Source organism: Equus asinus, chromosome 28 (genome assembly GCF_041296235.1).
Source record: "Equus asinus isolate D_3611 breed Donkey chromosome 28, EquAss-T2T_v2, whole genome shotgun sequence".
NCBI lineage: Eukaryota > Metazoa > Chordata > Mammalia > Perissodactyla > Equidae > Equus > Equus asinus.
In genome coordinates, this window is record NC_091817.1 from 37,496,327 (window position 1) to 37,523,823 (window position 27,497).

Below are 27,497 nucleotides of genomic sequence, written 5' to 3' on the forward strand. Positions count from 1 at the left end.
CCCACCAGGGAGATACAAATGTCTCATGGGTTAGGAAGAAGCTCAGGGCTTCAGCTATTCTGAGATGGGCTACCCGCTGATACACCAGTGAATGGATGAGCCACCCCTTCTGCCTGGCCTGTAGGTCCATTCTAGCCATGAGTGCTCCTAACATTCCATTTCACTACAACCCCACAAATGAAAAGGGGCCAGGTATTTGCCATGTATCAGAAGGAAACAGGTACTTGTTTCAAGGTTTGGAAAAGCACCACAGTGAAATGCCTAAATAAGTGAAAGTGATTAGGACTTCCCTATTCCCTACGTGATCTCAAAGGGCCCTTTTAGCTCTAAAATGATATGACTTTTGTGGCTCCAGTTGAGGAGAAAATGGCAGAAACAGGCTATAAAGACAAACAGGCATCTAACCAGACAACTGAGTGGATACGACTGATTCAATAAATATGTGGAGCACTGACTGTAGGCCGCCTCTGGTTTAGGCGCTGGGGATAAAACAATGCCCACCCTCATGGAGCCTTCATTCTAGTGTGCTCAACTGGGATGTGAGCACTCCCAGGACCCACATGCCAGTCACAGCCATGACTGCTACTTCTCGGAGGCTCCGAGCCCTTCATCATTCTGAAGTCAGGGCACGCTGCCTGAGAAGCACACTGATCAGACTGTCGCCTGCATCAATAAACCCCAATTGGATCTAGTTTTCTCTTTTCCCCCTCTTGTTTGATGACTGCATTTTAAACCATTTTGTTATCTGAGCCCCTTTTTTTCCCAGCACTATGTTCATTTCTAGCCCCACTGGAAATAAAATATGCGTTGGGGACTATCTAAAACTGGAGCCTGTTTATCAAGTTGTCTTTCCTTAGTTTTCTATTTAGCTGGTGGGACCCTTTATGGATTTTTGGATGTGTTTATCACTTATGCCCTACTTGGCCCTATTTACAAAAACCATAGGAAAAACACAAATTTTTCCCCCTAATTTTTCCAATGCTTTCATCTTAGTCTTTCCAAGTGACATAAAAATAATATCACCATAGTAAACAGTTATCTACTGAGCTCTTACTATGTACTGAGCCAGGGGCAAAGCATTTGACCTGTGTGTTCTCATCAGACCTTAGGAAACCCTTTGAAGCAGGTGCTGTTAGCGTCTCCTCTTAGAGCCCTGAGAAGTTAATGAAGAGGCCGCAGGTTATGTGGTTAGTACAAAAATATTTTTCAAAGCATACCTGAAGGGGATTCTGATATGTGGCATGTTGCGTTACAATTTCAGAACTTGGTTTCCTTATTAGACTTTTGAATGGTTGAATTAAAGTGAGAAATATCACACTGGATCAGAACCAAGGTTTGGTCTGGCCATTGTTCTACCTTGGGCCATTGATATGTTTTCACAGAATAAGACTATTTCCTATGTTGTCACCCCAGAAGTTAGGAATGTGGTTCCTCCTTCAAGGAAGTTGAGTACTTCTTTCTCTGTGGCCTGTCTGGACCCTATTTATATAGGCATAGCACTTATCACATATATTATAAAGCATTTGTATACGTGTTTATCATCCCACCGAGATGTGAGCTCCAAACAGCCTTGGACCACACCTTTCTTCATCTCTGAAGCCCAGTGCTGGACACACAGTGGCGTATGATGAATGTTCATTTTATATGCAAATTTTAAAAATGCCCTAAAATCCTAGTTTCCCTTAGTAACTAATTATATATTTATGAACCCACTGAAATTATCTTTGAAGCTTGTTTCCAATTTGCACCACCTCTTAACGAATAATGTAAGTTTACTACCTGTTGGGTAAAATAGCGCTTTCTTTTATTTGCTGTAAAAATATTTCCTTGAATTTTCCTGGAGTTATAGCATAAAAACAACCTTTAAAATCAGTGCCATCTGTTTATCCTGTTGGTTTTAAATTATTCTTTCATGTTTTTCAGGAAGGTGATGTGTGGCCCAACTCATCAGCTGAGATCACTGTGTACTTTAACCCTCTGCAAGCCCAACTCTACCAACAGACTGTTTACTGTGACATTTCAGGTAAAGACTTCCTATGTGCAGTAAACTCAGGTTACCACATGCCCAGAGCATAGAGTGGGGCGCCTGAGTGTGTGTGCGTGTGTGTGTGTGTTCGGGCTATCAGCAGTGCACCATATCAGCAAGGGAATATTGGAGTCAAGTTATGCACTTCTCACTTCTTTCTAGAATAGATCAAACCCTGAGGGACATTACAATTGTAGTGTGGTGGTGGGGCATGATTTTTAGAGCAGTAAGAATATTACTTGAGACAAATTCTCACAATGTTATTTTTTGTTCTTTGTATAGTATTTGGATACTTAATTTTTTCATTTTTAAGGTTTTATCAAAATAATGCGTACCAAGTGGGATGGGAAGGTAGCCTGGCAATGGCCAGAGATATAAGGAGGGTATACAAGTAGGATGGCAACCCGATGGTTTCATATTAGATATGTATAGAGGAATTAAGCAAAAAAGTAAACATATTGAGGATAACAGGAGCCTGTATTTTTCATTCTTGGAAGAGGGAGATACAAATGTGGAAAGACGGGAGGCAAAGGGAGCCCTTTGGTAATGGAATGGAATTGGACTTATCAGTATGAACTCGCAGTTGTTGATATGCATAGAGATAGAAATAAATATAAATGTAAATGTGTGTATGTGTATGTACATACATATGCATATTTCTTAGCTATGTCCATTGAGATATCCTGGAAGTTTGAGACCCTACTAGCAATGAGCATACATAGCACGCAAAGCTTGGTTTATAACTCTCACCCTCCATTAAAAGGAACCTTGGAGAATTGACTGATTCCAGGACTGAGGCAGAGAAAGAACAAGATGAGTCTGGAACACTTTCTTGTTCTAGACAGTAAGGAAATGCTCGAAGAATGATGATATGTCAAAATGACACAGAAGCCAGCAAAGAGACTCTCACTGACTGAACTTGGAACCAGATGAGAGTCAAAATAGATAATGATGCTAATAAATAATAATCCATTGAATAAATAGGAATCTATGAATCCACTCAACAAAATTTACTATTTGGCAATCACAGTAATAATCAATTCTGGTAAAAAGCATCAATGGATCTCAAAACCAATGGGTGAAAGTGGGGTGTGGAACAGGATTTTACATAGTTTCAAAATGTCCTCCCTCAAAATACTTATTAATTATAAAGAAAAGAAAATTAACTTTACACTGAAGAAACCTAGTAGATGTTATGTTAGTTAATACCATCAGTAATAGAGCAAATCCACCTTTTGGACTAACCACTGGGATGCAGTGAGAACACAGCATCTCTTCAATGATATTAGAGTGAAAATACCTAACTTGGGTCTGATAATGAGGAAACATCCGACTAACCCAAACTGAAGAACAAAACAAAATGACCAGCCTATAATCTTCAAAAATATCAACTTCATAAAGTCAAGAAAAGATGAACTATTCCAGACTGAAGATCAATCTAGCCAGAGAGACATGACATCTAGGTGGAACAGGTGGGCCTGCATTGGATCATTTGCTATAAAGGAGATTATTGGATATAGGATGTATAGAAGTTCTTTGTACAACTCTGGAAATTTTTCTGTATTTTAAAAATATTTCAGAATTTTTTTTTCTGCTTTTTTTTCCCTCCCAAAATCCCCCCAGTACATAGTTGTATATTTCAGTTGTGGGTCCTTCCGGTTGTGGCACGTGGGATGCCACCTCAACATGGCCTAATGAGCGGTGCCATGTCCGCGCCCAGGATCTGAACTCTGGGCTGCTGAAGCAGAGTGAGTGAACTTAACCACTCGGCCACGGGGCTGGCCCCTCAGAATTTTTTTTTAAAATGCTGATGCCAATAAATAAGTAAAACATGTAAATAGTAAGATTACAAAGCTAGATAGTAGTCTCTTTCTTCAGTACTGCTTCCAAGAAGAAGCACTTTTAGCTCTTTCTTGTGGTGGTAATTTCCCTTGCTAATTCTATGCTTATATTGCTATTTGTTGATTTATCAATTTCACACATTACTTTTGAGTCTGCAATATGGAAAATGAGTATTTAGTCAATTATATTTCCTCTACCCCTTCTTGGGCTTATTGAGTTATAATTTACATGTAGCAAAATTCATCTTTTTTGGCATACAGTCATACGAACTTTGACAAACATAAATAGTCTGGTAATCACCACCAAAATCAAGTATAGAGTCTCTCCATCACCCCATAAAGTTCCCTCATGCCCTTTTGCAGGCAATCCTTCCTCTATCTCGGCCCCTGGCAACCCAGTTATTTTAATATATTTATTTTATTTTATGAATTTTATTTAAAGACTTAAGTAACATACATAAAATTAAAATTTTTGTTCCATCAACTGTGCAATATCTCTTGACATATAAGGATATTGGGACCCCTCACCTGCCCACCAGCATTCCACCTTATTTCTCCCTCTCAACTTCTGTGAGTCGTTCTACTTTTATATTATTATGGTTGATAACCATATTCAAGTGTTCTGTTTTGTCTACATAAATTTTATATGCTGAAGGGCCAAATTGTATTCTTGGGTTGCATTTTATCCTCTGCTAGTTGAGTATTCTGACCTATAGTCACTCAAAGAATGCCCCTAGGTCTATATCAAGTAAATTCTCTTTCCTTACTGCCCATTAGTTTCTCACAGTTCTGCCTTGTTCTAGCTTACTTCGCAATTGACTTGAGTCTTTTGTACCGCTTTTGGGGATTTTTTCCCCCTGTGGTTTCTAATTCCTCATTTTTTCACTCCTATCTAATGTTAGAATTCATGCTCTTCTCCTCAAAGACATTTTTCTCAGAGTACACCAGCTTCTTTTTCTAATTCAGATCAGTCACCTCCTGCACATTTGTTACCCAGGAATTTTTTAAAAAATTTTCATGTGTGATCCATTAGATCTTTTCACTTAAACACTTTCCTCAAGTAAGTTTCTCAGAAAGGGTATATAGAAGGGAAACTTTGATCCTTGAATGCCTAAAATGTCTTATTCTGCCTCCATACCCACTTGATAGTTTAGCTGGCTATAGAATTCTAGGTTCAAACTAATTTCTCCTCAGAACTTTGAAGATATCGTGCCAACTTACTGTAAAAATCCAGAAGTCTAAGGTCACCTCTCATTCCTTTGTAAGTGGCCTATTATGTCTCTCTCCATGTTTTCTGGAGCTTTCCTTTTGTACTTGGAGTCTAACATGTCGTGAAGCTGTTGTCCTAGAGTAAGTTTTTCTAATTCATCTTTCTCAGCTTTCTATGGGCCATTCGAGTCTGATTACTTTTGTGTCACTTCAACTTTGTATACTTTATTTAATTTTTTAAAAATATTTTTTCCTCCATTTCTTTTCACCTCATTCTTCTGGAAATCTTAACAATCCAATGTTTAGCCCATAGAATTGATCATCTGTTGTCAAAGAACAAGATTTTAATCATCAACATGAGTAACAAATGACATTAAATGCTGTTCAAAGCTATTAAATAAGGATGCCCACAGAAATACTGATACTTCCTAGTCAAAAGATTCCAGGGTAGCAGGCATCATGCATTCACAGGTTTCCTTCTAACGCCTGTGGTCTGTGGTTGTCCATTCCTATACAGATTTCCCCCGCTATTCCAAAGTAGAGTGTCCTATGAAACCTTTCCTTAGCTGAAATGGCATAAAGAAGCAATTACCATTAATTTACATGGGAAAAATTTTTGTGCATTCCCAGACCCAAAAAATAAGCTACCAAAATAAATCTAGATAAAGCACAGTTGTTCACAGACACAGTTCAAAGCTGTGACAGCTCGATGCCAAGTGTAGCCCCGGGGAGGGAGCTTGGCGGCTCTGCTCTCCCTGCGTGGAGTGCGAGCTGCCTCTATGACCGCTCACTGTAAAACAAACGCTGTACGCTATTTCAGCTTTTTTTTCATAAAAGTGAAAATCTTCGGATTTCTTTCAGTTAGCAAAAACAAGTACTAATGTAAGTCTTTCATAACAGGGAAGTGGTGTAAATGAACTTTTGGATAGTGGGGGAAACCTGTATAAGAATGAGAAAATGGACTTAATTCTCAGGGTAGCTAGTGCTATGAGCTAGTACTCTACTGTTTTATTTGTAGGTCTCCCAGGATATGGCTGCAGTGGTTATTTTAAACTTGGGGAGAGAGTACTAATATTGCAAAATCATTAAAATCTCTTCAAGTGCAAAAATCCTACTGTTCTGCTATGCCAGTGTGTTTGCAGTCCATAGTTATGCAGCCACATTTCTCTGTGCATAAAGGGGTCAGGCCATCTAAAAACAGTGCAGAAGGATGGGCTGCCTGACTCAAGATTGTGCTGCCCTCCAACTCCCCCAGGTGTGTGTCCCTTCCTGATGAGGTTTCCTTCCCTTCCCTGGATATAACTGTCACCTTGAATTTTATTATAGTCAATTTCTTGCTTTCGTAAATAATTTTACCACCTAGGTATTCATCCCTAAGAAAAATAGTATGGTTTGCCTTTTTAAAAAATTTATATATTGGAATGATACTATATGTCTTATGCTGTTAGCACGAAGAAGATAAAGCCACTCAATAAATGTTGATTAAATGAATGAGCAAATGAATGAATGAGTGAGTGAATTAATCAGAGTGTGATGTGATCTCTCCCTTGCCCATGAATGTGGGATTCTCAACATGGCCCAGAATGAATGCAAAATGGATTAGGAGTTTCTGGATTGTCATAAGTCTATGTCCACACTTCAGAGCAGCATCACTTACCCCAGAGTTCTTAATGGGTCTGGAGAAAATGTTGGCACATCAGTGTTCAGACACAGGCTGGCGGTGCTCCAGTGGCCCCCGTGCCACAGGTGCTGGTCTCCCTCCCATCTGCAGTGCCCCGGGACTTCGTGCTTGGCCATGTTCCCAGGGGTTGGCTGCTCTCCAGGAGGTTCCCCGACATTGCATAACTAGTTGTATTTATCTATTGTTTCGTTTGCAATTCTGAATTCTGCCACAGAACTCACATCCTGGATAAACTGAATAGTATAATTTTCCATCTGCATGACATTCTTTTTTTATTTTGTTAGTGATGTTTTAAAAGATAGGATTGCCAGAGAAGGGCTTTGTTTGTATAGTAATTCCATATTATCTTCCCTGTAAATTCCATACAATTCTATGTGTCTTTTCAAGGGCTGGTGATGATTCCTTATTATTATCTTCAAAGGGTTGGCAAAACCTCCTGGTTTTAGGTCACTGAGAAATACTTCTTAGGCAGATAGAATAAATAAATGTGTCCATAAAAAAAAGTGTCATTCTTTTCCATGGTCATATAGGAATCCTTTGTATTTACATACCACAATTTAACTTTTAACCTTTTGTCACTAAGAAATAGAATATAGATTCAGAAATGTACATAGTACATGCTGCAGTAGGCAGACCAATGGCCTCCCAAAGATGTCCATGTCCTAATCCCAGACCCTGTGAGTATGTTACTGTGGTTATGTTACATTACATGACAAAGGGAAACTAAGGTAGAAGATGGAATTTAGATTACCGTCATGTGCCGCTTACTCACAGTTTGGTCAACAAGAGACCACATATACGTTGGTGATCCCATAAGATTAGTACCATACAGCCTAGATGTAGGCTGTACCAACCAAATTGGTGTAAGTACACTCTGTGACATTTGCACAACAACAAACTCACCTAACGAGGCTTTTCTCAGAACATATCCCTGTCATTAAGTGATGCAGGACTGTACTAATGAGCTGACCTTAAGGTGGGGGGATTATCCTGGATTATGTGAGCAGCTCAGTGTAATCACAACAGATCTTAAATGTCAAAGAGGGAACAGAAGTGTCAGTCTCAGTGTCAGAGTGATGCTCTATGAGAAAGACTCAGTCGCCATTTCTGGCTTTGAAAATGGAAGGACCAAGGAATTTGGGCAGCATCTAGAAACTAGAAAAGGCAAGAAAATGGATTTTCCCCCTGAGCTTCCAGAAAGAAACCCTGGCCAACATCTGATTTTAGCCCAGTGAGACCTATTTTAGACTTCTGACCTCTCTAACTTTTGAGATACTAAATTTGTACATTAAGTCACTAAGTTTGTGGTAATTTGTTATAGGAGCAATAAGGAGCTAACACACATACGTCTACATTATAACAAATAATTATAAGGCAAACATTGCCTCCAAGATCGATAATAGAATATTTCCAGCCCCAAGAAGCCCCCTGTGTGCCCCTTCCCAATCACACTCCCCTCACCCCAACCTGCCCCTGAGATAATCACCATTCTGTCCTTCATGATCACTATTTCCTTGCTTTCATTTATAGCTTTTACTCCTGTGTATGTATGGCTGTATATTACAATTTAGTGCTGTCTGCTTTTGCAATGTATATAATTGGAAGCAATCTGTATGTCTCATCCATGTGGTTGCTTGTAGCTCTAGTTGTACGTCATTTTCATCATTGTACAGTGTTCCATCGTGTGAGTGTATGTTCAGAGACAGGAAGGAGCAGAGAAGGCCAGCATCATTGGTCTTGAGGAAGGCCTCTTGGGATGCGTGCAATTTAACCCACATCTCCTACTGCAACCTTTTTTTCTTTTGAAAGCTTTTATCTCTAAGCACCATGAGTACGAAGATGTACAAAACATAGTTTCCGCCCTCGGAAAGCATAGAATGAATGGGGGAAACTGACACATAATCCAACAGTTATGTCACAATGCTATAGAGTGAATGAGTGAATAATAGAAGAGGATACAGGACACACAGCTCAGTATTGGGTTTTTAAGGAAGGTTCCCCAGAGAAAGTGACTCTCAAAGTATTTGTTAGTTAAGTAGAAAAAAAGGAGAGGCTGGGCATATCAGACAGGGAAACACTTTGTGAAAATACACAGAGAAACACTATGCAAAAATGTATAACATTAACATGAAATGGCAAGGAATTGCAAGTTCTTAGGGTATCGCTGCCAGAGAGACAGAGACAGAGAGAGACAGAGAGACTTGGGAGAGGAGAGGCGGGGGCAGGAAAGGAAGCTGGAGGCTGGAGTAATAGATAGGATGTGGTTAATGGAGGGCTGACATTGACTGCCAGACTAAGAACCTTGGACCTCATCCTGAGTGCAGTGGGGAGTCACTGAAGGGCTCTAAGCAGGGGAGTGACCCGCTTAGATCTGAATATGGCAAATATAACATCATTAAATCTTTCCAGTCAACCTGAAACTGAATTTTTTCCTTCATTTAAAATGTTCAGATTTTCTTAGAAGTAGTTAAATCTGTACGTTAGATATTTATAAAGACTTGCTGATGGTTTCATCTAGGTCCTGAAACTGATCTTTCATCTGTCTTCACTTTCCAATGAAATGTGTAAATTCCTAATTTAACCATGAAGACTACCTTTTTAAAACAACTCAAAGGGAAACTACACATATTTGGTTTGGATCACCATATGGGAACTTCAAAGGAAACAACACTTTCTGATTTAAACTGTGAAATGTATCGCTAGCTAACGTCGTTAATGGGTGCTTCAGAGCCAAATTCAGAAAAGCAGCATGGTGGAAATGATTTGAGATCTACCTGTTTCCTTTAAAGACCCAATTAAGATGGAACCTCATTGTCCATTTTCATTCTACACATCGTAAGAGAAGCATCTGAATTTTTCACACAATTTAGACCTTCTGATTTTTAACCTATTTGAACTAAAGAATGGAGATTTAGGAAAGAGAAAGCCAAATCACGCCAATCGTTAAAAACATTTTTGAGTTTTCAGAGTAATAAGTGAGTAATACTCTACATATTTGTAGGTTTTCTTTCTCAATACTCATCATACCACAACCTCATAATAGCATACGGTTTCTTAGTCCTATGAACAAGAAATTATTTTTTTGCTCAATTATTTTGCTTACTTTAAATGATACTTTCAATTAGCAAATATTTCAAACATAAAGGAAAGTACAAATATCTATGTATACATACCCAGATTTAGGAAAACTTGAAAATGGAAAGGTATGCCCATGTTTTATGTCAGGAAGATCAACATCATAAATAGGTCAATTCTCCCTGTAAATGTAATGCGATCCCAGTGACAATATCAATAAGTTTTTTTTTTTTTAATTGGGTTGATTCCAAAGTTCTTATGGAGGAAAGAAATGAAGTAGGATTGCCTAGAAAATTCAGAAAAACAAGAATAATGCAGGAGGACTAGCCCTACCATACGGTAAAACTTATTAAAAAGCTATACAATTTTATGGTTCAGGAAGGTGAAGAGAAAGTAGCTATCAAATCAATATTCATTCTTCCTTTCATCCTTACCAATCAGACGGCAGAAGCAACAGCAGCACCACACCATAATCCTCTAAACCCGCCCCTGCCCCAAATCCGCATTTCCCAGTGTCCTTGATATGTGAGCAAAATAAACACCTTAACTTGTTTTAGCCACTTTGTTCCATTTATCTTTTGCTGCATAACAAAGCACCCTAAATTTAGTGGCTTTAAACAAGTAGCAATCATTTATTTTGCTCACTGATCTGCAATTTGGTCAGGCTTCAGCAAGGATAGTTCCTCTTTGCTCCACATGGAGACGGCTGAAGAGGCTTGAAGGTGGAGGCTGATAGCATTTTACATCCACCTACGTGTCTGGCAATTGATCCTGGCTGTTGGCAGAGACCTCACCAGGTTCTATTTGCCAGAACCCCTATCCGTGGACTCTCCCTGTGGCTGCTTGCTCCCTCATAGCATGGACAATGGAATGAATTATTGACACGAGGAATCTACTGAAGTCTAATTGTCATTTCTTTAGGTGATCTGTCTTTTCTATCAGATTGATACTATGAATTACTTTATGCTTTGATGTTCTACAGTTTCACTGTGATGGACTTACCTTTATTTTTCTTACTTGGTACTTGATATGCTTCTTCAATCTAAGAGCCTTTCATCAATTCTGGAAAATTCTCCCCAATTATTTCTTCAATATTGTTTTCATCTCATTGTCTCAATTTTTTCCTTCTGGAAACTCTTTTAGACATATATCTTTCCCATATAATCACCATGGATTTTAACTTCTCCTTTACATTTTTTATTTCTTTGTCTTCTTTTTTTAATATTTATTTGTTTGTTTTATTGCAGTAATATTGGATTATAACATTATATAGCTTTCAGATGTACATTGTAATATATTTCGAATTCTGTGTAGACTACATCATGTTCACCACCCAAAAACTAATCATAGTCCATCCCCTCACATGTGGGTCTAATCACCCCTTTTGCCCTCCCCCCATCCTTCCCCTATGGTAACCACCAATCCAATCTCCATTGCCATGTGTTTGTTTGTCGTTGTTTTTATCTTCTACTTATAAGTGAGATCATACGGTATTTGACTTTCTCCCTCTGACTTATTTCACTTAGCATAATACCTTCAAGGTCCATCCATGTTGTGACAAATGGCTGGATTTCATCATTTCTTATGGCTGAGTAGTAGTCCACTATGTATACATACCACATCTTCTTTATCCATTCGTCCTTTGATGGGCACCTAGGTTGCTTCCAAGTCTTGGCTATTGTGAATAATGCTGCAATGAAGAAAGGGGTACATGTATCTTTATGCATTTGTGTTTTCAAGTTCTTTGGATGAATACCCAGCAGTGGAATAGCTGGATCATATGGTAGATTTATTCTTAATTTCCTGAGGATACTCCATACTGCTTTCCATAGTGGCTGCACCAGTTTGCACTCCCACCGGCAGTGTATGAGGGTTCCCTTCCCTCCACATCCTCTCCAACACTTGTTGTTTCCTGTCTAGTTAATTATAGGCATTCTGACCAGAGTGAGGTGATATCTCATCGTAGTTTTGATTTGCATTTCCCTATAGCTAATGATGTTGAACATCTTTTCATATGCCTGTTGGCCATCCATATATATTCTTTGGAGAAATCTCTGTTCAGACCTTTGCCCATTTTTGAATTGGGTTGTTGTTTTTCTTGTTGTTGAGATGTCTTTGTCTTTCTATGATACATTCTGGGCATTTTTCTAAGGCCTTTCTTCCAGTTGACTAATTCTTTCTTTGGCTATGTCCACTCTTTGGTATATTCATCTGTTAAGTTTTTAATTTCATCCACTTGGCTTTTCAGTTTTAGAAGTTCTATATAGTTTTAATCCTTTCATTTTTTTCTCCTCATTATGGTTTCTATTTCTCCATTTACCTCTTTAAAGATTTTAAGAATGCTATGTTTAGAGTTTCTTTAAGAGTTTTCCATTATCTCAAACTCTTGGGATACTAATTTGCATGTTTGTGCTAACCACTGATTTTCTTCATACTGGATTGTGTCTTCAAATGGTTTGAAATGTTTGTATTGTGAGCTCATATTTAGCATGTGCTATGGACTGAATGTTTGTGCCCCCTAAAATTCGTATGTTGAAACCTAACCCTCAGTTGGATGGTATTTGGTGGTGGGACCTTTGCAGGTGATTAGGTCATGAGGGCCCAGCCCTCATGAATGAGAATAATGCCCTTATGACAATGACCCCAGAAAGCTCCCTCACTCCTTCCTCTATGTGAGGAGATAGAAGACAGCATCTATGAATCAGGAAGTGAGTTCTCACCAGACACTGAATCTGCCAGTACCTTGATCTTGGACTTCTCAGGCTCCAGAACTGTGAGAAATAAATGTTTGTTGTTTAAGTCACCCAGTCTATGGTATTTTTGTTAGAGCAGCCAAGACAGCATGAGCACTGGATCACAGAAGTATTCCTTCAGAGCAATGTTTTTATTTCTTCTGTCAAGAACCCTACAACTTTTGTTTTCTCAGCTTCTGATTCTTTCACCTATAATATAATGTAAATCTGGATCCCATACCTGTACATGGGACTTTTATTTCTCATAGGAGCTCTTTCCCCTATTCAGAGTGCTAGGTAGAGGACAAACTTCATCACTGCTTCCCTAGACCAATAGGTAGAATGTTTCTAGTTCTGTTTTTAGAAAGAGGTATCCTATCCAAGGTCCTGGATTTATGCAAGTATCTAAATTCAATTCTTCATTCCAAGATAGGAACAAAGCCATATGTCCTGTTTTGGGGAGAGTTTTAAAAATTGAGCCACTAGACCATAAGGCCTGTATGTACTTTACAAATCTCCAAATCCCCTTTTTATTTCTAGCATCTAGTATTTTACTTTCTTTCTTTCTTTTGATCTTGGATAAGTATTAAAAATATATATTTGTCTTATTTTTAATAAGCTTTTTTTTTGTATTTGAAGTGGAAGGATGGACTGAGTCAGCTTCCTCTGCCATATTGTCAGAAGTTAGCATAGTTCTGTTCATAGGTTCATATGTTCATTTATTTCTAGAGGTAATGTCCTCAGAGAATCTGCACAGAATCACTCTGGCTGCTCATTAAAAATGTAGATTCCTGGGTTTCATCTATGTTTTATTGAATCAGTATCTGTGGAGATGGTCCTAGAGAATATCTATTTTATTTTATCTGTTTATTTTTTTCTTTAGATTGGCCCTGAGCTAACATCTGTTACCAATCTTCTACCTTTTTTTTTGCTCCCTAAAGCCCTAGTACATAGTTGTGTATCCTAGTTATAGGTCATTCTAGTTCTTCTGTGTGGGGTGCCACCACAGCATGGCTTGATGAGTGGTGTGTAGGTCCATGCCCAGGATCCAAACCAGCGAACCCAGGGCTGCCAAAGCAGAATGCACAAACTTAACAACCCGGCCATGGGGCAGGCCCCGGGAGAATATCTATTTTAAATGAGGACTAAAAAGTATGTGTTTAGTAAGGTTGCAGGATACAAGATCTATATAGAGAGAAATCAATTGTATTTCTATACAATGAACAATGGGAAATTGAAATTTTAAAAAGCAATATCGCTTACAATAGCATTAAGAAATACTTAGAGATAAATTTGACAGAGGATGTATAAGACCTGTGCACTGAAAACTATGAAGCATTACTGAGAGAAATTAAAGACCTAAATAAATGGAGAACTATACCTTGTTAATAGGTGGTTAAATCAATATCATTAAGATGTCATCTCTCGCCCAAATTTATCTATAGATTCAATGCAATCAAAATCAAAATCCTAGCTGCTTTCTTTGTAGAAATTGACAAGATCATTCTAAAATTCATATGGAAATACAGAGACCCTAGAAGAGCCAAAACAGCCTTCAAAAAGAGGAATAAAATTGGAAGGCTACTACTAACTGATTACAAGACAACTTTTAAGCTACAGCAATCAAGATAATCCAGGGTAATCTCCCCATCTCAAAATTCTTAAGTAAATCACATCTTTTGCCATACAAGGTAATATTCACCCTTTTGCCATATGAGGTAATATTTACAGGTTCCAGGAATTAGCATGTGAGCAAACCAATGTTCAGCCTACCACAGATCCCATGTAGATGCCCAGTTGTTTTAGCTCTTTATACTATGTGTAGTCTATCTTTCCTTACTGATATTCAACGCCTGCTCTGTCATGAATCAAATTTACATATATGTGTGCATTTATTCTGAGTTCTGTATTGTATTTCCTTAGTCACTTTGCACTTTCTGCCCTGATACCACGTTATCTTAATTACAATGCTTTACAATAGATTTTAGTTTGTGAAAGGGCAAGTCCCCCCAATTTATTCTTCTTTAGGAATGTCTTGGTTATTATTGGCTCTTGGATTTTACATTTAAATTTTATAATCAACTCATCAAATTCCACCAAATTCTACCTGCTGGCATTTTGTTTATTAAAGCACTGAAATTGTAGCTATAGATCAGTTGGAGAAAAATTGACAACTTTGCAACCTCAAGTCTTCCTTTTCAAGAACATAACCGAGTTCTCCATTTGTGTAGATCCTTGGTACTATCTTTCAATAAAGTTTTACAATTTGCTCCTTGAAGGCCTTAAGTATATTTTATTAGATTTATTTCTAGGTACTTTATATTTTTGTTGTTATTATAAATAATGTCTTGAAAATTTTTCTGACTGTTGTGTATAGAAATGCAGTTAACTTTTGTGTATTGATTTGGTAACCATCAATCTTACTCTATCTTATTAATTTAAAAAAAATATTTATATGTTCTTTAGGATTTTCCAGGTAGACAGATCCAAAATATGAGAATGATGGCAGTTTGTTCTTCCCATTTATCCTTTTTCCCCCCTTTTTCTTGTCTTACTGTAAAGGAATGGAGCTCGATACTGGACATGTACGATATCTCAGATATCTTAGACGGCAGGTTTTTGAAAGCCCATGGTCACATTTTCTGGTATTTAGTGCAGTGTAATCCACTGCATTGAGAGATTTCAGGGCTGTTATAGGGGTTCTATAGTGCATCTCTCTGCTTCTTATATGTGAAACCAGGACACTGCAATTGTAGATGAGAAACTGCCCTATTTTTAAAAAACATTGAAAAATTTTGTTCTTCTAGTAACAAATCTGTCCTTAGAGCTTACTATTTCCTTCAGGCTTGTGCCTCTTACTGCCTTTTGCCAAGACAAAAAAAAAAAAATCTCTGCTTCAAAATTCTTGTGGAAAAATAGCATTTGTAATGTAACCCTAAAATTTAGCCTAATGCAAGGCTGGGTATTATTTGTACTCCCATTCTATCCTGGGTAAGGGCAATGGCTAGTTACAAATAAGACAAACTCCTTTGAAGTAATTAATAATTCCCAAAGAAACATTGGCTCACTGCTTTATTACAACACATCTTTTTTTATTATTATTATTAAGGAAGGCAGTCAAGGTAACAGATGGAGAAAGCTTTAAGCCTGACAATTATAAATAGTCTTGCAGTTTATTCCACAATATATTTGCACTTCTCATTGTTTGCCATTCTGAAAGTTGGATCTCTGTCAAAATGCTTTTCTCTTGACCAAGGAGTACAAATCATTGCCAATAGATTAGAACTCTAACATAATGGATTAGGGTGACGAGGTTGGGTTCTCTAAAAGTTTTACTTATGTTCTAGAGTATTGTCAACACTAACAACTGACCTTTGGAGGAACCTCTCTTCTAGGGGTCAGATGGATTGGAGGAACCCTTTGAGTAAATTGCCTGTCCCAAATATTGCTAGGATTGTTCTTATTTCTTATACTCAAAATAATACTTTCCTAATGACCACTGTGTTGCCAAGCACCAGAGGGGAAACAGAGACAAGTGTTCTTGTCTTTAAAAGGACAGTCATGGAGAGAAAGCATTAAAGATACAGAAGTTAAATAGCAACAGAAGGTAATGGAACATAAAATGTCACAAAGCATTATAATGATGACAATAAATTAGAAATATCACTTGGTTGTCCAAAATATATTTGTTATAATACTGAAAATTACATCTAACGGAGCATCAAAAGTATTTTGAATGTTCAAAATGTTACACACAGAGCAAGTATATCATTTTCCCTTAATAACTTGTAATTTAAGTAGTGCATATTTAAGGAAAACCTATCAAACTCTCAAAGATTTTTAAAAGTGGTGATATCCCCACTGTCAGGGAGGATGTGGAGAGACAGGAACCATTAAATACTGTTGATGTCTATGTGTAAATTGGTACTTCCGTTCTGGAGTAATAGTGCCCATAGCTGTCAAAACGTCAGATGTTCATCCCTTTGTGCCAGCAATTCTGTTTCCTATAATGGTGGGCTGGGTAGTCTGGATCAACTGTCTCTCTCTAAGAACAACTAGAAGAGCAAGGCAAAATATTTTTTCAAACCTCTTTTGGAGGCAAAAGAGAGCTACCAGGACAGTGAAGAATTATGGGCCAAGAGCCAGGAGAAGAAAGAAACCAAGACAATCACTTTGGCAGCCTCTTTATCCTTAGTGACACTGACTTTTTGGTAGATACTGCAGAGAGACTAGAAAGTTACATAGAGTTGGAGAAGAAAACATAGGCATTCATGGGATGCCCGAGGGGAAGAGGCCCTAGGAATCCCCTAGGCTTAAGTGAAGTGGGGCCTGGAAATGGACCAGCCCTCACAAGGACTGAAGCTCAGCTTTGGATTATTTCTCAATTATTGATTTGATTAAGACAGTTCTTCTCCACTGGGGTTTCAAGAGACAATTAATTCCTAATGTTCTAAGGCATCTACTGTATATGAGGAATTAGCTTATATTTATGATAGTACTTGCTACATAGCTTTCTTGGGAGGGTTGAGAAAATAGTCACTCAAATGATTTCCTGCAGGGCTTAATTCTCTCCCAGAAGCCTCACTGCAAATGGTTAGATTAGGTTATCTAGGATTGTTAATGCCCGCTAGTCACCAGCCAGAAGCTGGAGGAAAACATCTTCTTAGGGCTTCAAATTATCTCTACAATTTTTTTATACACACTGATCAGCACTCAATCAAAAATAACTGAGTATATGAGGAGATAACACAATCTGATTGAACACTGAGGTAAACAATAGAAACAAATCCAGAGGGAGCCAGAGAATAGAATTATCAGACACGGATTTTTTAATATTCTTACTAAAGACAAGATTAATCAGAGGCCTGGAAACTATGAAAAAATCTAATGGAAAGTCTAGAACTTAAAAGTTATAATGACAAATTAAGAACTCAGTAGATGAACTTAATAGTCTATTAGGTACAGCCAGAGAGAGATTTTGTAAACTGGAAATTAGATGAATCAAAAGAAAGTATTCACACTAAAGCAGCTAGAGGAGAATTACAGAAGGAACATAAGAGTCAAGTGGAGTGTGGCAAAAAGTCCACATTGATACATATTCATATGTGTATATAGGTGATATGTATATAATATTATATATATATGTTTAGAAGGAAAGAAGTGAGAAAATGGAGCATAAGCAATATTTAAAGAGATAATGACTAAAAAATTTTCCAGCAACTGATGAAAGGCATTTATCTACGGATTCAAGAAGTGCTACAAAACCCAAGAAAGATCAGTGCAAACCACCCTTGGGAATATTATAGTAAAACTGCTCAAAACCAAAGACGAAAAGAAAATCTTAAAACAGTCAGAGGCAAAGACATAGTACCTCAAACGAGGAAAAGACAATAAGCTGTGTTCTCAACAGCAATGGCAGAAGGCAAGAAATGGTAGCATGATATCCTCAAAGTGCTTAAAGGAAATACAGGAAAATTGCTCATAAATGTGGTCAAGGATATTAATTGCATTATAATTTGTTGTAGTGAAAAGTTGGAAACCATTTAAATATCCAACAAGAGGGACTTGTTAAAAATACTTACCTCAATCTTTAGGTGATAATGTGTGAAAACGTTCCAGAAGTATTGTCAAGTGAAAAAAGCAGGTTACGAAAAATAATGTGTAGGATATGCTCTCATTTACATTAACAGTATTTAAGTATGATTAAGTATGGAAAGATCGGTACCAAAATGCTAACAATGGTTGTCTTTGGTTGGTGGAATTATGAGGGAACTTAACATTTTTATAATGATCATGTATTATCAAATGAAGAAGTATCCATTTTTAAAAAGGAAACAAAACCAGGCAGTACTTTAAAGGTTTGTGCTCTGTATTGCCCTGGGGTCCATTGTGGATGCGTAATAAGGGAGACCGTTTAGTAGATTCCATTACCTCTGCATGAAAGAAACTGCAAAGTAAGGGTCAGGTAAGACTCCTCGACTCGATCCCTTAATACCCTGGCTCGTCCTAAATCCCAGGGAAGATCTGTGCAAACACCATCCCTTGGAGCCCATGGTGACTCTCACTTGATGAGAAGCATCAATCAGTCAGTGGTCACTCTTCCTCTAGAAGAAACTTAAGGATACAGCTAATATTGGGTTAAAAATTTTAATTGTTTTTTCTGCTAAAATGTCAGCTTAAATTGCAATATAAGCTGTTCTCTAAAGGTAAGAAACTCACGGTATGCATGTTTCTTAAAGATAAGCTACATCTTCAGCGTCAGTTAAATTGTAGTTCCCTCAGTTCAGGGCAGGGAGTTGGTGCTGTAATCTTGATTGCTTACACTGGTAACAAGTTGTGGGTAACTGGGGGTAATGAAGCATTATTTAGGGTAACACAGTCTGAATTGTTTTCATAGGCCGAGAGATTCGTCTGCCCCTCCGAATCAAAGGGGAAGGAATGGGGCCGAAGATTCAGTTCAACTTTGAATTGCTGGATATTGGGAAAGTTTTCGTCGGATCTGTGCATTGTTATGAGGTAAGCACTAGAATTGTTCTTTGGGACTCAAACAGTACTTGGCCTTTTTTTGTTTGTTTTATTTTGTTTGTGTTTTCATTGATAGGAAATCTGTGTAATCACATCCATTTGCCATTACTCATACTTTCTCACACCCCAAAATGATCTGACGCTTCCTCCTTTCTCCCAGCCTTGTTGAGGGGAGCAACTTTTTCCATCCTCTTCGGCCCGTCTAACTTTATTGAAAGCTCAAAAGCATCAAAGCCATAACTTAATTGTTTTTCTCCTCATCATTTTGTGGATAAATACAGCTCCCCATCTGTTTAATGCTTGTTCTCTGACAACAGAAATCCTACAGATCAGAGGATAGAGAACCTTTCCAGAATGTCCTAGTGAGAATAGCTGTTTTCACACATCAGAATTTTCTCTGAATGCACTGGTCTCCAATCCGTGATTTAACAACCAATCATCATGGTTTCTGGAAGAGACCTCCCTGCTTTGTCTTTCCAATGAAATGGAAAATGATCCTTTTTCAAGATGTCTTCATGGGTTCTTCAGGATCAAAGTTGCTTCCGTGTCACCTCATCACTAAATTTGTATCTAGGGCACTTTTTTATACTATATCAAACTGTTACCATTAAAACTTTATTTTAGAAAGATCCCTAGATTGTAAAGGTTGGTATTTCTATACCAGTAATAATAAAAGCCGTTATTTAATGAGTGACAAATAGGTGTCAAGTTCCATGTTTCGTTGTGTGTGCATGTCTGTATGTGTGTGTGTAGTTTCTAACCCTTACAAAACGGTAGGTTTTACTGTACCTATTTTACAGATGGGAATCAGGAAGCATATAGTGGTTAATACCATCAACAGCATGACCCTGCGTGTGTGTTGAGCATGGTACTAGTTCTTTGACATGCATTAGTTTGTTTAGTGCTCATGAAAACCCTACAGAGTAGGTACAAGGACTATGCCCATTTTATATCTGAGGAAGCTGAGGCTTAGAGAAGTTTTACTGGATAAGGTAACATTAAATACTGTAACAAACAAATACGAAAGTATATACTATCTCAAACTTAATAGAAGTCTATTTTGTTGCTTAAATAAAGTCCTAAAAGAGGTTGCTAATCAGCAGATGGCTCTCCTCCAGCAGAGAATGGGCTCCTTCTGTCTCATGGCTCCTTCCGTCTCATGGCTCTGACATCCCTAACATGTGACCTGCAAGATGGCAGGCTCACACGTGTCACACTGGCAGAGCAGAAGGAGCATGGAGGGGTGCACATGACAGATTTTTTATTTATTTTTTTATTGAGATATGACTGACGTATAAGAAAGATTTTTTATAGGAGATGGTACTGTAGGTGGCATGCATCTCTTTCGTTCACATCCCATTAGCTGTCTGTAACTGCAAGGGTGGCTGAGAAATGTAGTTTAGCTGTAAGCACAGGAAGAAGAGGAAATGGGTTCAGTGAACAGCAAACCTGACTCCGCCATGTTTGGTAGTAACTTGGCAAGGTCACACAGCTTGTAAATGTTTGTGAAGAGAAGGCCATTTGCCGGCCTTTCAACCCCTTGAGCTCTCACTGTGGGCAAATCCAGCCTAGAGCCGACTCACCACTCAGCCCAGCCTAACCTGGTGTGGGAGGTACGTGCCCGGTTGCTGTTGATAGCTTCCTACAGTGTCATTTGTCCCCAGATTCACTACTTAGGCAACTAAGGCCTAAAAGGGATGATGTGAATGTTAATGTCATGATGAGATGGAAAATATATAGAAACACAATTTAAATGAAGAAATCAGTCACATGACTGTCATAAAATGGAAAGTGGCACAGCTACTATATTGCAGTTTGAAAAATGAGTCACTTAGGGAGAAAATAAAAGGTACACTAGTTCTTATTCAATTGATATTCTGTCCATAATTCATCCAGTGTGAATTTCCTTAAATCTTATAGACTGTTCCTTTATATTTTATAGACATCTTATAGACTTACAGATGCCACATCAGAAAAGGACCTTTAGTTCTGATGCAAAATGGATAGAGTTTCTCTGAGTGTAATAACAATTCCTTACAAATTTAGCAGAAGTCCACTCTAGGCCACTACTTCCCACCCTCCCGGATTTGAGTAGTAAAGCAAACCACAGCCAGCTAAATAAGTGTTAAATGAGGTGCCGCATCACACTGGACAATTTGAAAGCTGTGCAGTGGCAGAGAAGGACATGGTAAGGTGCTTCTCACGGGAGTATTTTGCACTCTCTGCATGTTTAATGCTGATGCCTCATTGCATCTCTCAATTTATTACCTTACCTACTTGAGACAAATTTGAATAACTCTTGCCCTTAGTCATTGCTGAGCTTAGCAGATACATAAAGATTAAACCATAACCCCAAGAGTCTACACTATTCCCCAGTGTAATTAGAAGGAAAACAAATGAGAGGTGAAGTTGCATCATAAATTTCCTCCTCTCCAAGGAGTGGGACTGCAAGGGTCAGGGCATTACCGGTAATCGAAATGTCTCGGAATCGTGTTCCAGATGACTGCTGGATTCTGGGTACATAACTAGGTGCTGCTTTGTTGGGGCAGAAGAATGACACACATATCCTCAAATTGGAGGAGCTGGCACCTTATAGAAAATCTGGGTCAAACATTGCTGTTAACCAAAAATATTAAAAGGCGATCCATGCATCTCCTCCGAGAGAAGAACGAGGGTCCTTCAACCACTAACTGCTAACACCTTTGAGTTGCCTTCCAGTTACCGCTAGTGCATGTTGGTTACTTCTTAAGCAGAGGTAAATTTTAAGCCCATTCTGCTTGGCACTGGGGATAGCAATAGCAATCGCTGCCATTTATAAGCACTCTTTGCCAGGCACTATTCTGAGAGTTACATAAATTAATAAATTTCATCTTCACGGCAGTCTGAGTAGTAGTACTTACATTTTACAGATGGGGAAACTGGGGCACAGAGAAGCTAAGCAGGTTTTCCAAGGTCACACAGCTATTAAGTCAATGGCAAACCTAGGATTTCAACCCAGGCATTTGGCTTCTGAGTCCTGGGTCATAATCACTTTTCTACATGGTCTCTTTAAAGAAATGAATGGTGAAGCATGAATCCTACGACCAGGGAACTTAAAACAGAGCAAGGGAGATGGGAAATAAACGTAAAAAGATGAATAAAATATCAAGCAGCAATTAGTTTTGTATCTTTTTTGGTGCATCATCCATCTTCTCTTGGCAGAAGTGGTTGTCTTCCTCTGCAAGGGCCCCTGACTATCCTGCGTATGCTCTTGATTCTTTCTTCGCTGCTTCTCAGGAGGCAACCTGAGCTAGTCGATCCCAAATCCACTTCGACCCCTTTCCCTTGGTTACCTAGCCCCCTTCTCTTATTACAGCAACAAACATCTAGGTCAGCCACTGAGGATGCATGATCTCATTTAATATAAACCTGCTAGGTCTCCTCTACCATACCTTCCCAAAGCTTTGCCACCCCTCTTCTCACTTTTACTACTAATTTTCTCAAAACAGGAATCTAGAATAGTCAACCACCATTTCCTCTGCCCCTACTTATTCCCTAAACATTTGTACTCTGGATTCTGCAATCAGAGTCCATTGGAGTTACGCTCTTCTTCAAGGGTAGGAATGACTTCTAATTAAAAATTTTAAATCTGTGATATTTTCTCAGAGCTTATTCTCCTCAACCTCTGTCCACATTCAACCCCTTCTGGAAATTCTTCCCCCTTAGCTTCTAGATTCCTAGAAGCCCACATACCTTTCTGAATGTTTCTTCATGGTCTCCCATGCTCTTTTTCCTCCAGTGCCTTGAGTGTAGATCAAGGGCAGTTCCTACATACACAGAACATGCTGTTCACCCGTTCAGGTGTAAGCATTGTCAAGGAATAGAGGTTGTGTCTTGGGAGCGCAGGAAAGAACTGTGGCTATAGTGCAGGTTCACGGACAGGAACTGTGGGAGGTGGGAGCGAGAATGGTAGAGTGAGCCAACTGTGGAGGACTCTGAATGCCAGGCACAGTCTTTTTATATACACACACCTGGTGTGCAATCAAATGGGGGCGATGACATAGTTCCAGAACACTAGTATACAGGAATAAAACTTTTCTATAGTAAAACAATCACTTGCATAATCATCCCAAGCAATTATCTATCCAATAGAGTTTGAGATGAAAATATCCCAATAGGATGAAATCTAATAGTGCAACAAAGAGAATCCATCCAATCTGGAATCCACAATGATGCTCATTTACATTCTTCAACCTCCGTTAGAAACACACATAGGCTTGGGTACTTGTTGCTCCTCTATTCTGACTGCTTTTTATTTTTCAGTATTCCACTTAATCTCAACTTTCTCATGCATATAAAAGAGATGCCTACCTTCCCTCGGTTACTTTACAGAGAGTATCTAAAAAAGGTATTTTAAAGCTCTTCTTCAGTTGATGCTATTATGATTAGTCATTATAGCATGAGTGTAATACACATGACTAACTCCATTTTAAAGAGGAAACTAAAAACACAAAGTTACTTCCTGGCTTTGGATTCCTATCTTCAAACATTCAAGATGAAAGACTGTTCATTTCTCCGCTGGAGTTTTCCTTTGGTTCTAATTCCTGCAAGTGTCTCTGTGCTGGTGTTAAACAATACATCCACATGAATATATGAAAATAAATCAGAGGTCCATTGTCTACCTTTTCATTCTTTCCTTTTTATTCATACAGGCAATACTATCCAACAAAGGCAGCATTGATGCCCTCTTCAATGTGATCCCTCCAACTTCAGCTTTGGGGGCCTGCTTTGTTTTCAGTCCCAAGGAAGGCATCATCGAACCAAGCAGAGTCCAGGCTGTCCAGATCTCCTTCAGTTCTTCCATCCTGGGGCACTTCGAAGAAGAATTTCTGATCAATGTCAATGGGACACCTGAACCTGTGAAACTGACCATTAGGTAAGATCCATCTATAACTAATGTGAAAATTAATTGAAGTTTTTACCTATTGCTTTCTTAAGCTTCAAAACTAGATCATGTCCTGAATGTCCATAAATATCTTTGTTGATAGGAACATATCAACATAATGGGGTGTCTAAATTTCTATTCGTGTTTTCCTATTGAATATGTATAACTTATCATTGTAACATGGATACAGATGCTTTTTGGGTTCTAGTTTTTCCGTAGGCTATAGCCTTATAAAATAAAGACTTAAACATTAAACTAGTTTATGGTTACTCTCTCTGTTTTAGGATATTTAGGAAAAATAAGTTATAGCAACACTTGGATAAAATCACCTTCTTGACTAAGCTTTGGCTATTATCACAGTTTTTCTAAACTCTCATGTTTCATTTTCATTTCAAGAAAATTCTTTAAATGCTTTTACCTGTAATGGCTCCAGGTATTGTAAAAGAGGCTACTTTAGTGTCAGTCAGCCAAGGCAAGGCACTTGCAGCTTTTGTGCTAGAAGCCTTTTGATGGCTTCTCCAGCTGCTTGTAATAATTGAAAGTCATTAATAGCAGAGTTTGTCCTCAGGTTTTAAAAAGAAGTTCTTTGTGACCAACCCATTGGGCAGATCTATAACTTTGGTTCCTGGTGCTTAGAAAGATCCTACCTTCAGAACACGTGGCAGATTCTATCTGGGTTCCCACTGCAACAGCTTGTTAATTACCATGGCAGTCTCTCTTATTATGGTTACTGCTAGCAGGACCTCCCTCCATCTACAGCTGAGGTCTCCCTCGGGGTCTGGAGGTAACAGAAAAGAAACAAACACATCTGGCCTGAAGAATCCCAGGAAAACTTACTGATCTTGTGATATCTACGGAAAATTCAGAATATCAAGATCAGCTCAAAGTGATTATCATTTCTTCTCAATTATTCCACCTAAGTATCCCTGTTACGGAGTGAATTCTGTCCTCCAAAATTCATTTTTGAAGTCCTATCACCCAGTACCTCATAATATTGTTGAACTTGGAGATAGGACTTTTAAAGAAGTAATCAAGGTAAAATGAGGTCATATCGGTTGGCTCTGATCCAATGTGACTGGCATCTTTATAAGAAGAGGATATTAGGACAGGTACACACATAGGAAAAATCATTTGAAGACATAGAGAGAAGATGACCATCTACAAGCAGAGAAAGGAATCCCTCAGAAGAAACCAACCCTATTGATCTTGGACTTCCAGCCTACAGAACTGTGAGGAAATACATTTCTGTTGTTTAAACCACCTCGTCTGTAGCAATCTGTTATGGCAGCTCTAGCCAACTAATATAACCCCTAGCAAGTAAGGAGAGTGAATGCGTATTCTTCAAGGGCTCTGTGGCATGGCTTAGACAGCCTGCTACAATCATAAACTTTTCTTACGTCTCAAGACTTATCTGAAACATTCACAAGGCATTTACATTCTCTTCCATAATACATCTGTGTTTGTGATCATAGAAAAACTTGGAGTTGCTTTCCAGATATTTGAATAACATTGACTCTTCAAGAAGATGTACCATGCTGTCCTGGCCCATGATTGACATCCCTCAGAGATATAGAGCATATAAGAAGGACAGGAGAACTTTTTCACATTATATGAACCCCACTCTGTAACAGTTCACTTCTCATGACAAGCAGTGGAGGTGGTTACCTGGAGAAGCAGGAAGAGCAAACCTGCAAATGCAACCTTTGTCTCTTGCCCTCAATAAGCCCCAGAAGATCAGCTCTTGAGAGTTCCCAATGAATCAAGGCTTTCTGACTTCTTGGCATAAGAAAGTATTGTTCAGAATCGTGAGTACCCTCCACAACATCCAGCATCGTAGACAGGCCTCCATACAAAAGTGGGAAAGATAAAACCTTACATCTCTGCTCTTATAAAAATTTAAGATGAAAAGAATAATGGCCCTATCTGTAGTAAGAAAGTATAGGATGTTAAAGGATCATAATTTTACTTTTCATGTAGATGAAGAAAAAGCAAAATGCTGGCCAAGACAGGCTAACTGTCCTTCAAGTTGAATAAGAAAGCCCATCCCAATTTCATTTGGCCATTCCACATTTTAAGTTCAGACTAATAATTAATACTGCATCTAATTATCAGCAAGCACACATTGCTACTCTATTTAAGAATAAATATGTATTTTGGGTATTCACCTAGTAAACTCTTATGAAGCATAGCCTCCCCACAAGGTTGTATGTTAGGTGTAGTGACTGGTGAATTTGGGTTTGTTAGACATTAGTGTTGCAGGAATCCTACTGTCCTAAGCTTTGACTCTGTGAATTATTTATCCAAATAATAATTGATTATTTATTAGGATGTGATTGCCCATTTCCTAAACTATTCCCTAAGCTAACTAAAAAATAAATTAAAAGAAACTTCAAGGGAGTTAAAATTCTACGCTAGAAAATATCCACTTAACACAAAGGAAGGCAATAATGGAGGAATAGAGGAACAAAAAAGACATTAAGACATAAAGAAAACAAAGAGTAGAATGGAAGACATGAATCCTACCTCATCAATAATTACATTAAATGTAAATATATTATCAATTAAAAGGCATAATTAGCAGAATGGATTTTAAAAAACACACAAAACATGATCCAACTGTATGCTGTCTACAAGAAACACACTTTAGGGGCTGGCTCTGTGGTCGAGTGGTTAAGTTTGCATGCTCCACTGTGGCAGCCCAGGGTTCGGATCCTGGGCGCGGACATGGCACCGCTCGTCAGGCCATGTTGAGGCAGCGTCCCACATCCCACAACTAGAAAGACCTGCAACTAAGATATACAACTATGTACCGGGGGGGGGGGGGGGGGGGGTTGGGAAATAAAGCAGAAAAAAAAAATATTGGCAACAGTTGTTAGCCCAGGTGCCAATCCTTAAAAAAAATTTAAAAAATTAAAAAAAAGGAAGATTGGCAACAGTTGTTAGCCTAGGTGCCAATCTTTAGGAAAAAAAAAAAAGAAACACACTTTAGATCTGAAAGTATGAATAGATTGAAACTCAAAGTATGGGGAAAAGATATATCAAGCAAACAGTAACCAAAAGAAAGCTGGAGTAGTTATACTGATAGACCAAATAGACTTTAAAACAAAAATTATTACTTGAGATGAAGAAGGATATTTTACAATAATAAAAGAGGTCAATCTATCAAGATATAACAATTATAAACATACATACACCTAACAGCAGAGCCCCAAAACACATGAAGCATAAACTGAGAGAACTAAAGGGAGAAATAGGTAATTGAACAATAATAGTTGGAGATGTCAATACCCCACTTTCAATAGTGGATAGAATAACGGCGGAAGATCATAAAGGAAATAGAAGAGTTAAACAACACTATAAACCAACTAGACGTGACAGACAACTATGGAACACTTCACCTAACAAGTTCACTTGGAAAATTTTCCAGGATAAGTGATGTGTTAAGCCATAAAACAAGTCTTGATAATCTTAATGATTTGGATTA

The 27,497-nt window shown here is 38.3% G+C and overlaps 1 protein-coding gene across 4 annotated transcripts in view; it reads left to right on the forward strand.

The window, feature by feature from the left end:
* The window catches only part of HYDIN (HYDIN axonemal central pair apparatus protein), a 338,461-nt gene that overhangs the window by 96,115 nt on the left and 214,849 nt on the right, over positions 1 to 27,497 (forward strand). For all 4 annotated transcript variants that reach the window (XM_070500558.1, XM_044761259.2, XM_070500554.1 and 1 more), the window contains exons 10-12: positions 1,924 to 2,023; positions 18,962 to 19,080; positions 23,781 to 24,004. In XM_070500558.1, coding sequence (XP_070356659.1) covers positions 1,924 to 2,023; positions 18,962 to 19,080; positions 23,781 to 24,004 — 443 coding nt within the window. The remainder of the gene's footprint in view (positions 1 to 1,923; positions 2,024 to 18,961; positions 19,081 to 23,780; positions 24,005 to 27,497) is intronic.